This window comes from Alligator sinensis, unplaced genomic scaffold (assembly GCF_000455745.1).
Source record: "Alligator sinensis unplaced genomic scaffold, ASM45574v1 scaffold839_1, whole genome shotgun sequence".
NCBI classification, from domain to species: domain Eukaryota; kingdom Metazoa; phylum Chordata; order Crocodylia; family Alligatoridae; genus Alligator; species Alligator sinensis.
Genome location: NW_005841885.1, coordinates 198,265 through 212,857, shown reverse-complemented (window position 1 = coordinate 212,857; position 14,593 = coordinate 198,265). Strand labels below are relative to the sequence as shown.

The 14,593-nt window shown below is 57.5% G+C and overlaps 1 protein-coding gene across 1 annotated transcript in view; it reads right to left on the bottom strand.

Annotated features, from left to right (window-relative positions):
- Window positions 1-14,593, bottom strand: part of COL7A1 (collagen type VII alpha 1 chain) — an 88,903-nt gene that overhangs the window by 56,064 nt on the left and 18,246 nt on the right. The window contains exons 7-26 of the mRNA XM_025196804.1: window positions 14,334-14,497; window positions 13,055-13,184; window positions 12,388-12,507; window positions 10,845-10,994; window positions 9,184-9,303; window positions 8,198-8,344; window positions 7,064-7,174; window positions 6,730-6,879; window positions 6,184-6,309; window positions 4,827-4,973; window positions 4,307-4,432; window positions 3,557-3,700; window positions 3,316-3,441; window positions 2,915-3,061; window positions 2,095-2,226; window positions 1,871-2,017; window positions 1,389-1,505; window positions 621-767; window positions 191-327; window positions 8-51 (exon numbers count right to left, since the gene is read on the bottom strand). Of these exons, the coding sequence (XP_025052589.1) occupies window positions 8-51; window positions 191-327; window positions 621-767; window positions 1,389-1,505; window positions 1,871-2,017; window positions 2,095-2,226; window positions 2,915-3,061; window positions 3,316-3,441; window positions 3,557-3,700; window positions 4,307-4,432; window positions 4,827-4,973; window positions 6,184-6,309; window positions 6,730-6,879; window positions 7,064-7,174; window positions 8,198-8,344; window positions 9,184-9,303; window positions 10,845-10,994; window positions 12,388-12,507; window positions 13,055-13,184; window positions 14,334-14,497 (2,632 nt within the window). The remainder of the gene's footprint in view (window positions 1-7; window positions 52-190; window positions 328-620; window positions 768-1,388; window positions 1,506-1,870; window positions 2,018-2,094; window positions 2,227-2,914; window positions 3,062-3,315; window positions 3,442-3,556; window positions 3,701-4,306; window positions 4,433-4,826; window positions 4,974-6,183; window positions 6,310-6,729; window positions 6,880-7,063; window positions 7,175-8,197; window positions 8,345-9,183; window positions 9,304-10,844; window positions 10,995-12,387; window positions 12,508-13,054; window positions 13,185-14,333; window positions 14,498-14,593) is intronic.

Sequence of the window (14,593 nt, the reverse complement as noted above, 5' to 3'; positions counted from 1 at the left end):
TGTCAGCAGGATCCAGGGGCGGCTGCGGTAGCTGTAAACCACCAGGCCCACCTGGGGAGAGAGCAGGGCTCAGCCCAACCCTTAGCAAAATGGCCCCAGGGCAAGAGGGTAGGGGGCAAGTCAGGGGGTGCACAGCGAGGCTGATGGGGGCAGGAGGCCCCGGCCCCTAGGGAGGCAACCAGGCTAGTACCTGGGTGGCGTCAGGCCCCAGCTGGCCCAGAGCAGACACAGTACTGGCAAGCAAGGCGCGAACGGCTCCAGCACTGAAGGCGCTGTCCTGGGTGCCGTGTACCAGGAAGATGATGTCGCTACGGCCACCCCTGCAAACTGGAGGAGGATGAGGCATAAGGATGTCAGCAGGGCGAGGGAAGGGGAGGTAAACCTCAGCCCTGCCCAGCTGGGCAGATGCCCAGTGGCCTGAAAGTGAAGGAGCCACTGTGCTCAGTTCCTCTGCCTTAAAACAGGCCTGCCCCCTTGTACGTGTCCATCCCAGGAGCTCAGGTGCCCTAGAGAGAAAAGCTAACAGCCTGCCTCCACTCCACAAGCCAGCCAGCTCCCCACCACACCCCTGGCTGAGCTGGACCTGGAGCCTGGAGAAGGCCACATCAGCCAGTGCCTACCTTGGCGCTCGGTGAGGGAGGAGGCCGCACCCACGGCACTACCATACATGGGTCGGATGCTGAAGGTGTACCTGCCTCCCAGCCGCAGCCCAGACACCTGGTGGGAGGTCGCTGACCCAGGCAGAGTTGTTTTCATCTCACCTCCCTCTGACATGAAGGGATACAAGGCACATTATCACAGACACATTTTGAGGCAGATGAGCCCAGCAAGGGCCTTATCCCCTCTCCATACCCTCCTGCAGGACCCCACCACCCTCCGCAGTAGCTAGGAAGATGCGCTGGAACTGGGGACCAGCAGGTATCCAGCTTTGATGGAGATGGGTGCTCTCCTTCCTAGCTTCCAGGCTGAATTCAGACACCATTGCTGGATGCCAGCCCCCAAGGCATATATTTGTGGCAAGGCCTCCAGTCCAGACACTGTCCTAGTGCCCCTCACAAGTGGAGGGACCTGAGCCTCATAAGGGTGGAGCCAGGACCAACCACCAGTGCCATGAGCTAGGCTTGCATAGAGTCTCCACAAGCCTTGTTTTCTCCCAGCCCCAATACCCCATACACCTTCAGCCAGGCCTATCACAGAGTCGTCTTGGGGGACAGAGAAGCCAAGGAGGAGCCAGGTGGGACTTGCTGGGGACCAGTGTGGAAGTGAAGTCCAGGGTTCATCTCCCTACAGGAATCCCCTGCTTCAAACAGCCACAGGGCCTGGCTCTAAGCAGGCCCTGCTATAGCTATGCAGCCTGGAGGCAGCAGTGCTGACAAGCCTCTCTGTACCTGTGGGGCTGTTCCAGGTGAGGATGTAGCCAGTGGCACCAGGCGCAGGAGTCCAGGTTAGCAGTGCAGAATCATCCCGGGTCTCTGCCACATGGAAGTTGGTGACTCGGCCTAAGGCTGTTTAAAAGGGAAGGAGTGGGGGCTGCAGCGGATGCCTTCCCCTGCAGCCAGGATCCAGCCCCAGCCTCGTGCAGAGGCAGGGCAGGAGGAGTCCTGGGACAGCAAGGCCTGCAGCTGCTTTCAGTGCTCCAGGGAGGGAGTAGTTCCCAGGCTCTCCACCAGGTGGCCCCCCTGCTCCACCCACAGCTCACTGCAAGAAGCAAGGGGGTCCCCTAAAGGCCCTGAGCCCAGCAGATTGCCTAAGTGCTGGGGAGAGCAGCTTTTTGCCTCCCTTAGCCTCCCATGGAGGCCATGGGGAACAGCTGGCACAGGAGGGTCCCTGCCCTGTGCTCCATGCAGGGAGGCAAAGGGCTGTCCCTTACCAGTAGTGGCCGTGATGGCCACAGGCTTGCTCTCCTGGCTGCCCACCAAGCTGATGATGCGGATCTCGTAGCGCTTTCCTGCCTGCAGGCCCTCTATGTTGTAGGTATCAAGGCTGGCTGGGAGCACCTGGCTCCTCTCAGGCCCACCTGCCCCATAGGAGAGAAGGGGTGAAGCGGACTGGGCCGGGTGTGCCATGGGTGCTGCAGTGGGGGGGTGTACGCACCATCTGCTGAGCGCCAGCTGAGGCGGTAGCCAGTGCTGCCAGGCACCGGGGTCCAGGAAAGACGGATGCGCTGATCTGAAGGGTCAAAGGCCTGAAAGTTCCCCACGGGCTGGGGCGGAGACACCTCCGCTGCTGGAGAGGCACAGACAGGAGGGTCAAGGGGTTAGGAAGGAGGGAATGCGCCACACAGAGCTCTGGAGCAGAGGCGACTGGTGCCTCCTGAATCTGGGGGGACACCCACAGACACTGCCGGTGCTGTCGGCAGCAGGGCCAGAGCTGGCGAGCATCCACAGATGCCGGCGGTGGGGGCAGAGCTGGCGAGTTCCCACAGATGCCACCAGCAGCAGGGTCAGAGCTGGTGAACATCTGCAGACACTGCCGGAAGCGTCAGCAGCAGGGGCAGAGCTGGCAAGCATCTGCAGATGCCACCAGCAGTGTCAGCGGCAGGGACGGTCCTGTCCTGTCAGGGAGGACACATTCTCCCCGTGCCACCCTATGTGTCACCTATGCCCAGGAAGGTAGATGGGCCGGGAAGTCTCAAGGCAGGACCCCTCACGTCCCTCCCCAGGCTCAGAGGCACCTGCAGGGCACAGAGCTATCACAGGCCAGCAAGCAACTCTCAAGGCTGCTCGTAGGGACTGACTGGGTGCCTGCCCCATGATGGACTCTGCCTCTCCCAGAACCACCCATCTGCTCAGGCCACAGACCCCAGTGCACTGAACCACTCCTGCCCATGGCCCACGTGGAGGCTGCCACCCTGAGACCACAGGACATGTCTTCCCCCCCGCAGGGCTCCTCACGGCACAAGGCTGGAACCTACGCGTGGTAACAGTGATGGAGACAGGGTTACTCTCACGGTTGCCGATCAGTGCTGTGACCTTCACGATGTAGGTGACGCCACCCTCCAGGTTCAGGATGTCAAAGGAGCTGGTGTTGCCAGGAACCACCCTGCTGCTCTCAGGGCCCCCTGCAAAGCAGCAGGGGGTTAACTCAGCTCCCCAAGGGCAGTAAAGGATTGGTGCCACAAGGGAGCACTTATGCCCAGCACCAAGGTTTGTGACTATCACAGGGCCCAAAGGCTGGAGAGAAAGTCCACTGTGCATCAACCAGGCATGAAATGGGGCCATGGGTCCCTGCAGGCCTACGCTGGCCTGCAGCTCATGAAGCTGGGCTGAGATTTGGGGTGCTGGAATGCGTAGGCAGCATGGCCTTGTACTTTACCATCCTGCCGGCTCCACACCACCCGGTAGGCCGTGGCCCCGGACACCCCGGCCCAGGCGACTCGGATAATGTTGCTCCTGGGCGCAAAGACCCTGAGGCCGGAGACCATCCCCACCTCCTCCAGAGCTGTGGGAGAAGGACAGCAGGATGCTGGGGTCACTTGGGATCACAGCTGCAGAGCCAGTCCCGGGGGCAGGGGCAGGAACAGGGACAGGGGCCCACAGGCCAGACCAGACCTCACCTGTTCTAGCAACAATAGTGACGGGGCTGCCCTCCCTGCTGCCCACCAGGGCTGAGACCCCTATGATGTAGTCGGTCTTGGCCTGGAGCCCTTCAATGGTGAAGGACGTCGTGTCGGGTGACAGCACCCGAGAGATCTCCTGTCCTGTGGGGAGAAAAGGACAAAGAGCAGTGAGTGGCTTTCCTGGGCAAGGCACATACTGGAAGGGCCCAGGGCTGTGCTCCAGAGCTGTGAGGCTGGGGCCACCAGAGCAGTGACCTCCTCAGCTCAGAGCAGGACTCTTGTCTGCATTTCATGGCCTGGCCCAGTCAGTAGCTGCCAGCTGGATGTGACTCAATGAAACGGGAGTGGCTGGGACACAGGACTCCAGACCAGGCTCTTCTCTGGGAGCAGTGGGATGGAGCATCCTCCCGCAGCACCTCACGGGGCAGACACTCAGGCCAGGAGCACAAAAGGGCAAAGCAAAAACCTCCCCACTCACCCCTCCAGGAACCTCTGGCAGCAGGCTCTGCCCTGCCTCAATGGGTCTGGCCCAGGAGAAAGCTGCAACATGCCCTGGATCCACAGTCCAGTAAGCGAAGGGAGCAAACAGAGCCCAGCCCCCTGCACTAACCATTATGCCATGCTGCAAGGTACGTGCCCACATGGGTCATCTAATAGGGACAGCCCCCAGAGCCTGCAGCCAGTCTCAGCACTGGACAGCCTTACTCCACCTGCCCAGCTGAGGCCGCGTGCACTCCTGACACCTACCATCAGCCGATCGCCATGTCAGCTTGTAACTTGTAGCCCCAGGGAGCCTTTGCCATATGACCCGCAGCTGGTTAGAGCCAACCTCTGCCACCTGCAGGTTGGTGATGCTGCCCACTGGTGATGAGTCTGGGGAGAGAGCAAACAGGTGGGGGTGGGGGGGCATGGAAGATCATCCTGGAGCCAGACACCTCTGCCCTGCCCATCCTTCACACCCAGGGGCTGGCCCAGGAGTCCAATAGCCCTGCCACAGAGAGCCCCAGAGCAGAGGAGCTCTCCCAGTCCTGAAGCCCAGAGCCCAAGCTCCTCTCTGGAGTTTCTTCAGCACCTAGTGCCCAGATGCACAGTCAACTCTACTGAACAGTGCCTGGGAAGGGACAGGTGCCTGGCAAGGACAAACTGACCACTGACCCCTCCTCCACCCCAGGCCGAGTCCTTGGGAGCTTGGGAGGGGATCCCCATTGCTTGCAGACAATGGGCACGCTCAGTCCAGCCTGGGCCTCCTGGCACTTAGCTCCCATACCCAGACGGATGCTGAGGGAGGCAGCACTGCCCTCCTGGCTACCGGCCAGGGCTGACACGCGCACCACGTAGACAACACCCTCCTTCAAGTCGTCGAGGTCCAATGTGGTCTGGCTGCCTGGGATCCGCCTCATCCTCTCAGTGCCATCTTCAGGGGAGCAGGAAAGAAAGGGAAATCTCAGGGCTCACTCAGGCACTGGTATGAAGCATCTGCCCCCAAGATGCAGAGGTATCCTGGCTGCCACCCTCATGGCTGTCTGCCTGTGACACCATGCCATGCTGACTCCAGATGGGCCTCAGCTTTTGGGATGGCACAGTCTCAGGAGAGGGGCCTACTGCCCCCACTACACACATGCCCAGTCCAAGGGGTAGGGTGAACATGGTTCTTCTGGGGCCTGGTCTACTCCAAAGGCTCAGGGGCCCCTGAGATCACCCAAACAGTGACTATATAACCCAGCAGTGGCCAGCTGTGCCAGGGGGGCTCAGCCTAATGGCACTCTGGACTCTGGCAAAGCCTAGGAGAGTAGGACAGGGACCGCAGCTGCCAAGTTAGAGGAGTCCAGCTCAATTCCCAGCAGTCCCGAGGGAACCTTTTGAATATGAGCCCAGTGCACCCAACAGGGCAGTGCCTGGAAACTCCAGCCCTGGCTAAGGGGAAATGTGCAGCTTCCCTGAGCAGGGTGTTGGCTCTGGGACCAGTGATGTGGGCTTTGCTGCTTATGTTATAAGCTAGGCCAGTGCTTCCCACCCAAACCTCCAGTCCTGAATTTAGCTGCATCAGGCACAGAATCTCCAAGCTCCTCCTCAGAAGTCCCCAGCTGCAGGGCTAGTACTAGCTGACTCCTCCCCAGCACCTCTCCCCCATGGCACCCATCCGCAGAACTAGTGCCAGCTGTTGACTGCCCTCCACCCCCCCAGCACTGGAACACTTATCCACAGGGCACTAGCTGCCTGCTCCTCAGCACAGAACATTAAACCGCAGGGCTGGAGCATGCTGGCTTTGCCCCAGTCCCAAACCCCACTGGCTCTGGAGCCAACACCAGCTACATGTACTTGCAGAGGCAGCAGAGTGGCCTGATGCATAGTGGCAGGGCAGCTGCTCTGATCACTTGCTAGGGCATAGAAATACCAATGCAAGGAGTATCCCTACCATTCACTGCAGCTGGCCCCTATGGAGTCTCTCTAAGGACCCCATCCCATAGCAGGGCATGATCTCCAGGGCTCTGCCCAGTGCTAGACCCCCAGGCCTCAAGGCTAAGCCTCAGGGGACAGAGGAGAGGCCTGCGGTGCTGAGGGAGGAGTAAGCTCTGGGCCCAATGGCAGCTCCAATTCTCCCTGTTCCTGTGAGGCAGACTCACCCTGGGAGTTGCGCACCACGATCTTGTACTCAGTGGCACCTGGGACCCCCAGCCAGGCCAGCCGGACCCTTCTCCCCACCGTCTCCAGGATCCGCAGGTTGGACACACTGCCCACCAGAGACCGATCTGCAGCAGAACAGGACAATGTGAGGACCATGGCTCAGAGGCAGGGAAAGGCAGAGGCTGGGGCACAGCATGGCTCTACGTGGAGAGCATGGAGCCCCGCAGGTCTTCAGCATCATCAGAGCAGCACCAGCAGGGACTCAAGCTCTCATCCTCACCAGACCCAGGGGGTTCAGGCACCAGTACAGCTACATGCTGGGGTGGGGGTTGGAAGGCTGTACATAAAGCCCAGCAAAAGTGGGCAATGTTGCCAGCCCCATGCTGTTAGGGAAGGGAAAGCTAGGTGAGGTCTTGTGTAGGAGCTTGTCCCTAGTGGCCACCCCAAACAGGAATGTGCGTTTGTACGTGTGTGTGAGGGCTGAACATGTCCAGGCTCTGGGCTTCCCCACCAAGTGCACAGGTTGCAGCCAGGGACTTACTCACCTATCTCAGAAGTGGTTACATCTGTAGCCACCTCCATCGTGTCAAACAGTGTGTACAGGGTGATGTGGTACTCTGTTTCAGGCTGAAGGCCTTTGAGCTCGTAGGTGTTGACGCTGGGGGGCAGAGACAAAACCTGGGGGGCCTCCACTCCTGAGAACCACAACAGGGGATGGTCACTGTCCGTTTCCCAGCACCCACCCCGCAGTCCTCCCTGCTGGAACCCTGCTCAGCGGCCTGCTCTTCAGAGGTACAGCCCTAGCCCTGGCTGACACCAATTCGCAGGGCCTGTGAGAGTCACCCTACCACCACCATACTCATAACGGGCCCTGCTCACCTGCTACTCTTTTCCACTCCAGCCGGTACCCACGTGCAGGACGGATGATGTTCCAGACCAACTGGATGGACGTTGGGCCCAGGAAAGTGGCTCGCAAGGTCTGGCTTATTTCTACAAGACAGACAGACAGTCAGGGTGAGCTCAGCACCAAAGAAGGGCCTTGCCAGAGCCTTGTGCTCCCCTGCCTATGCTTCCAAGTCCATCTTTAGACAGGGGCCTTTGGCATCCCAACCACCTCTGCAGCAGACAGCACCAGGTCCCAGAAGCTGGATCAGACATCACCTCAGTCTCCTCAAGGGATCCCCTCCTTCCCCCCTGAACAGCATGGGTGGAAGGGAAAGTCTGTTGCAGCTTTACCCAAGGATGCAGTCTACAGGACTGGTAACTTGGTGGCTGGACAGGCTGAGAAACACTGATGCAGTGAAAACATGGGGAGAAGAGGAAGGAAAAGAGCAAAGTAGGGGCCTCAGCAGGGCAGGAGCAGCATACACTGTCTGCCCATCACAAGCAGGTTGGAAAGATGCAGAGCAGACCTGTTCCTCCTGGAAGGGGATGGAAATGTCAAAAGGCCCGTCTGACATCCTGGAAACAGCAGCCCTTGCTTTTTGGTTCAAAGCAACTTCTCAGGTTGAAATCTGAGTTCACAGCTTCATCCCCTCCCTGGTCTGTGGGGATACCTTCTCCTCCCTCCCCTGGTCACAGCTAAGACCCCTTAGAGAGCATATGAGGCCCCAGGCTGGCACAGGGTGACAGCAGGCAGTGCCATCCCCACCCCTTCACATCACTCTACACAAGGGGAGATGCAAGCCAAGGCTGAGGCCACCCACACTGCCGTTGCCTTGTGCAGCCTGCTGTTTGCTGTTCCTGCTTCTTACCTTCATCACGCACTCAGAGCATCAGCTGCCTGAGGCAGGAATGTTCTGATCATTATATGCGTGTGCATGTGCACGTGTGCCTACACCTCTAGGTATGGGCTTATACTACGTCTGCTTTGTACGGGACCAAAATCAGGGCCTCTGAGTGCTCCCAAAGCACAGAGAATGCTATTATCCCATCAAGTCTCCAGCCTCTTGGCACTGACCCAGGTCCCCACCCACCCAGGCTGAGGAGACTTCTCCCATTCTAGGCACCCACCTGTTCTCCCTGTCACGGATGCTTTGGGTCCTTCACTCTGCCCATAGAGTGGCGAGACGTGCACCAGGTAATCTGTGCTGCTCTGCAGGCCTGTCAGCAGGTAGGAATTCTTGCTGCTGTCCACATCCACTTTCCGAACATCCTGGCCTAGGGAAGTCCAGAGCAGACCAGATTAGGGGCCAGTTCAGGCCCTCTCCCAAAGGAGCAGTTCCCAGCGACATAGGGGTTTCCGAGCCAGGTCCCATTGACAGCCCTTCCCGTGAGACCAGCGCGGCCAACCCCATCTCCCTACAACCAGCGCACACCAGATCAGGTAAAGGCTGGACTCATGCTCTGGCTAACAAATATCACCAAATGTCAAGGCAATCCCCTGCCATGTGCAAAGCTGGCTATGCCAGTAATAAAAAAAAAACTGCGTATGGCTTAAAGAAATCCATGGCACGATTGGGTAAGATGTTCCCCCTTCCCCAGGCCCACTGGCTGGCTCTAAGCATGTAGGGCCCAGTCCTGTCCTCTCTTTGCCTGCTGGACCTCTACAGGGCTCCAAGTTCCCAGAGGTCATGGGCTCAGGCCTTTAATCTGCAGACTAGATAGCTGGGCCTTTGGGGAGGATCTTAGTGCTGGGTTCTGTGCAGCTCACATGGCTTGTCATGTGGGCAACCAGTGAAACTGCTCCCACCCAGCTGCCTCCATCTCCCTCTCCAACATGTTCCTCCTCTTCCTTGGGTGGCAGGAGGCTCTGATCTCCACAACCCAGCAGCAAGTGCTTCACCCAAACCTCTGCTTCAGGGAAAAGGGTGAAAGCCCCATCAAGCATCAAGACAAGGCTGTCCCATCAGGGCTGGGAAGGGAAGAGAGGCCTCTGCCCCCCACAGTGCCCATACTTCAGAGCTACCCTTTGGCTCAGTGTGCTCAGCCCTAAAAGCCCACATCTGCCAGTCACTCTTTGCCCTTGCTTCCCAGCACTGGGGGCTGGGCAGCCCTACCTGAAAGAGTGCTCCAGGAGACCCGGTATCCAGTAGCTCCCCTCACGCCTCGCCAGACCACCAGCATGCGATCCCAAGAGATGCTCTGAACTGTCAACTCTGTCACCCCTTCCATTCGCACTGTGGGGGAAAGCAACATGGCACAAAATGCAAGGCCTAGAAAAAGCAGCTTCTACACAACCCAGAAGATGACCAAAAGGGCCCACTCAGCCCAGACAGGACACACAGGGACAGCAGCCCACACCTGACTCCTACAGACAGCAGAAATCAGAATTCTGCAACCCACCACAACCTCCCCGCCACCAAAAAAGTACACACAGAGAGATTATACATGACCATCAGTAACAGAGCTGTTTGAAATGCAAGAGCAGCCATTAATCTATCATCTACTATAGTGGATTAATCATGAACTGACAGTGTTATATATTTGCCAGTTAATACAGTTAATTCCTCTCCAGAAACACCAACAAGGTGCTTTACCAAAAGATTCCAGGTTCAGGAGCTAAAAGGAATATCCTTGTCTACTGAAAGCATCACCCACAGAGACCTATTCAGAATCCCAAATCTATGCAATACATTTTCTTTAAAAAAAAATACTCAGGTCAGAATTAAGGGTGTTTTGTTGTAATGGAAAATATGTATTTTTTTGTACTTGACATTACGCAGCTGGCTGGAGGGGAGGAAAAAAAACAGGAGAATTATTTGGCGAATTTCAACAGAGTTCAGACCCAAAGCTGATTCTGTGATGCAGGTTTCAAGAGACTTATTTTCCCCATTTCTCTGAAATTTTTATCAGAATAACAGAATTTTTTTGCTCCGTGAAAACCAAGTTTTCTCCCTGAAAACCAACTTGCTGTATACACATAAGGTTCAGGGAGGAGTTTGAAAAAGCTTTTAAAGACAACTTCGGAACATTTCACGAGAGAGGGAAAAACTTTAATAAAAAACATTTTTATGTTTTTTGAACCAGGGGTAATTTTTACAGTTCACTGTCTGAAAGGAAACATTCTGTGTAAAAAATAATTCTAACCAGTTCTGACATGAAGGAGTTTGTTCTTGACCAGACTGGGGATGCCCCTCACTTCCCAATCCTCTGCTGGAGCTCTGCATAGGGCGTGGTGTTTGGAACCCCTGCTCACTGTGTCTGCCAGGGACTGACTCATGTGAGTACTTCAGTGCCATGGGAGAGCAGGCAGGAGGAAGGGGCACAGGATGCCAGGATGTAATCCTTGGGGTCTCCCTTTCAGGGGCACAGTGGGGAACTCTTATCAGCAGGAGCCAGGCACTCACCCCAGGATGACAGCCCCCTCTGCACCCATCCCCCACAGGAGCTGGGTGAGGGAGTTGTTCCTTTAGCTGAGCAGACCAGACCCACAAGCATGGCCCCAGACGCTGGGAGTCCTACCCCTGGTGCTGCACAGATGGAATAGGATGACGAGCACCATTTGTGCAAAGCCATTAGCCCATGTCTAGAAAACCACGCACCACCTTCTGTCCCACCTGCCAGGACACCTCTGGAGACAGTCTAGAGCAGCTGAAGCAGGCACCAGGCTCACAGAGGCCCCTATGCTCTGGGCAGCCTGCCCCAGAGCACCCTTTGGATGGGAGAGTTGTCTGCTGAGGCCCCCAACTGCTGGCTGCCCCCTACAGATAGTACTTACAGGTCCTGGCGTTGGCCACAGCTGGAGCTGCCGTATGCTGCAAGTAGCGGGGGTAGAGGGTGACCACGTAGTCAGTATTGGGACGCAGGTTGCTGAGTACAGCAGACAAAGCGTTGGCCCCCAGGCTCATCTCCTCCACCTGAGCCTCACCTGGGAGGGAAGCAGACAGCGATGGGTGAGAAGTGCCCAGTGTCTAGGGGAAACGTCCCCAGTCTGAGGGCACCATTCACTGCAAGGTAATGGGACCTGGACAGCCCTGCCGACCTGATGGGGAGCCCTGGGTACCTCCGAGCTGGTGTGACCCCATGTGAGCCTGGAGTACAAGCACACATATGATGGGTTCCATAGCTTGGGGTTACACATGTGTTAGCACAGTCAGCGTAAGGAGCCAAGCAGCCATTGCCTGTCCCGGGCTGGGTCAAGGGAGCAAGGGGCCCAGCACCCCCTCTACAGCTACTGTGAGAAGTGAGTGACCTCAAGGAAGGGACTCCCCGGAGGTGGTGCTAGGCCAGTGCCTTCAGCCTGGTACTGGGTGCAGGCAGGGTGCACAGCTGGTTTTGCTGAGCTAAGCAGCATGGCAGTGCCCACGGGGCCTGAGTTCTGGGCTGGGAGATGCACTGCCAGGGCAGCTGGGCGTAGCCGCATGCAGGGCAAGCTGCCAGGGCCACATGCAGTGCACTGGCTGCAGGCTTGGGAAGGGCAGCTCCAGGTGCAGTTCCTTGCCCATAGCAGCACCAGGGAGAACGGGTGGGTGCAACAAGCAGGGTTCTTACTGCCCCACACAACACCACGCGCATGCACTGGGCCCTGTCTGTGCACCAGCACAGGTGCTGTGGCCTCTGCAGACCTGCCCTCCCCCACACTGTATATATACACCGAACTCCTCCTACACACCCCCAACCATCCACCACAACACGTGCTGCAGCCCTGCGTTCACACAGTGAACCTCCCACCCACACCTCACCTAGACCCCCATTATGCGTGCTGAGAATCTCCCCTGTACTCCCAACCACAGTCCTGTGCACCCTCACAGCATCACACATCTGCCCTCCAGCAGGCTCTAGTCCTCCTTCAGAGCCCCTTGGCAAACACAATCAGAGCCCAAAGCACCCTCTGCCTCCTGCCCCAGGGCACAAGCACCTCCATGGGGAGGATGTCTTGTTGGAGCAATACTGGTATGTATGTCTGATTCATGGACCATGTAATGGGCTCCATGTTCGCCCATCTAGATATCCACGTGTCTGTCTGCTTCCTGGTACAACCAGTGAAGTAGCTGGACAAAGGCAGGGTAGGGAGAAGGAGGTGCAGAGACCATGCTAGGTGCTTTTCCTCCAGCTCTCCGACCTGGCTGAGTCCTAGGGCTGTGAAGAAAGGCCTGCCCAGGCACAGGCTTCCCACCCTGCTGGAACAGATCCAGGCTCCACGCCCTTCATAGGAGGGAGTCAGTCTGGAGCACGGCTGGGAGAGAACACAGCTCCAGGGATCACAAAGCCCCAGAAGAGGTGGAACCCATTTGGCCTGGTCTCCTCCCCTCTGCCCTCACCTCGAGCGCCATAGGTGAGCCTGTAGCCCTGCAAGGAACCCAGGCCAGTTTCCCAAGCCAGACGGAGGAAAGAGGGTCCAGCTTCCACCACTCGGAAATTCACCACTCCAGGGAGGGGCTCTGAAAGAGAATCACACAGGCCTGTTAGCTCAGCCCATGCTCCTGCCCCCTGAAGTCAAGGGGCACCGAATCCCATGAGGAAAGGAAGCTTAGCCTCACACCCACAAGCCTCTCTGCCCACCATGAGGCATGGAGCCATCCAACAACAAGGAGAAGATAGGTTGTGGGTTGTGGCAAAGTGACTCCCCCTTTCTAGTCAGGAGCCAAATGTCAGGCCCAACTGGGCAGTACCCTTTGAGTTGGAGCAGAAATGACAAGACATCCTGAGCACCACCAAACCCACCCATGTCAAACCCATCCTGTCTTGACTGGTGGCCAGAAAAGCCAGACCCTGCCCTGGGAGAAGGGGGCTCATCCCCAAACAACAGTCAACCATACAACCAGAAAGCCCATGTGCACTTCAAGGCCCAAGCTTCCCTTCAAGTGGAGAGGGCTCATCCACCAGGTGTCCCCCAGATGTGGAAATTGTCACAGAGCCTGGATCCCACGCCCGGGGGGTGGGGGGCTGGACATACACACCCTCCCTCTGATTGAGTGGGTTACTCACGGGTGCGTCCTCTGCCGGAGACCGATTCACCGATACTATTAGCATACTGGGCGATGATGGTGACTAGGTACTCTGTCCCTGGCCTCAGCCCACGCAACACAACGCTCGTCTCCTTGGGGGCAACGTTGATCTGTCCAACGGCAGTAGAAATAGTTACAGTGGGATCCGTGGCAGTGCACAGCCTCAGGACTAAGAGAGAATCCACTACCCCATGCTTCACATGAGGAGCACTCTCACACAGAGCATGGTCAGAGCTGGGGCATCAGCAGCCCCCATCCTCCGGCCACCTGCCCTCATTCTTACGGCTGCTGTTAGTTCCATGAGAGGGCTTGAAAACCAGTGGAGACAGCAGCTGGGAAAGGGACTGGTTCCTGTCAGAACAAGAGCTCTCCCTTGCCCCAGGGGGCATGACACCAGGTGATGGGCTTAAGCTGCAGCAAAGCAGATTTAGCTCAAACCTGACGAAGAAACACCCTAGGTGTCCAAGCAACTGGACAGAGAGACAAGCTGCCCAGGGAAGCTGTACAGTCTCCTGTGTTGGAGGTTTTCAAGATGTTGGCATTTAGCGTAAGAGCAGCACATTCTGCCTTGGAGCAGGGGCTGGAGCAGAGAACGCTTGGGATCCTTCTCAGCCCTAAGATCCCAGCATTTCCAAGGCTTCTAATTGCAGCTGCTTCCCCATCACTGCCTAGTGCAGATCAAGGAAACACGCTGAGTGAGAAGACTGGCAGGTCCAGGGACCATGGTTAGGCAGTTACCTAGGTACAGGTGAGTTACGGAGTACAGAACAGGGCAGAAAGACACCAAGTCCTTATGCCATTTACCCATTTCACAGCAATGCAGAGAGCCAGGGTTTGCTCAGCAAAGGGCTGTGACCCGTGTTAGGTAGCTTGGTGGACTGTGAGTTCACCAGGTGCATGAAAGTGGAGTGCGCTGTCCCCCTGCACAATGGCACCCAGCCTGCTCACGGAAATCTAGCAGATGGTGCTGCCTGCTGGATCCAGCCCACGTGAGAGTGGTCTCTGAAGGGATTTCACAGCATACACTCCCTTAAGGGGCCGAGTGAAACCACCACCCCCGCAAAAGGCTGTGAGCCCCAGCTCTAGCCATCAGGCAAGCTCCTCTCCCATAAAGTGCCTTGTCAGTGTGCAGCTCACGCCAGCAAAACCCCCTTCTCAGAGGGCAGTGACCAACTTCTCAAGGGACCCAATCACCCACAGCCTCTTGGCTCAAGCTAGCTGCCAAGTGGCTGATCCTCGCAGGGAGAGGATGTACTCACCTCCTTCATCTCTGCCATGATCTGCTGCCCCAAGCTAGTGAGCGGCAGATAGTGGATTCTGTATCCCGTGACAGGACCGCCTGCTGCAGCCCAGCGGATCTTTAGCAGGTCAGTGCCCTGCTCAATGAAGACCAGGTCAGCCGGGCCACTGTACACCTGCTGGCCTTAGGGGAAGGAGAGCAGAGTCAGGATCCCAGGGTGCAGGGTGGGAACACCAGCCTTCTGCCACCCCATGCAGGGAACCCCTGTGGAGGTCAGCA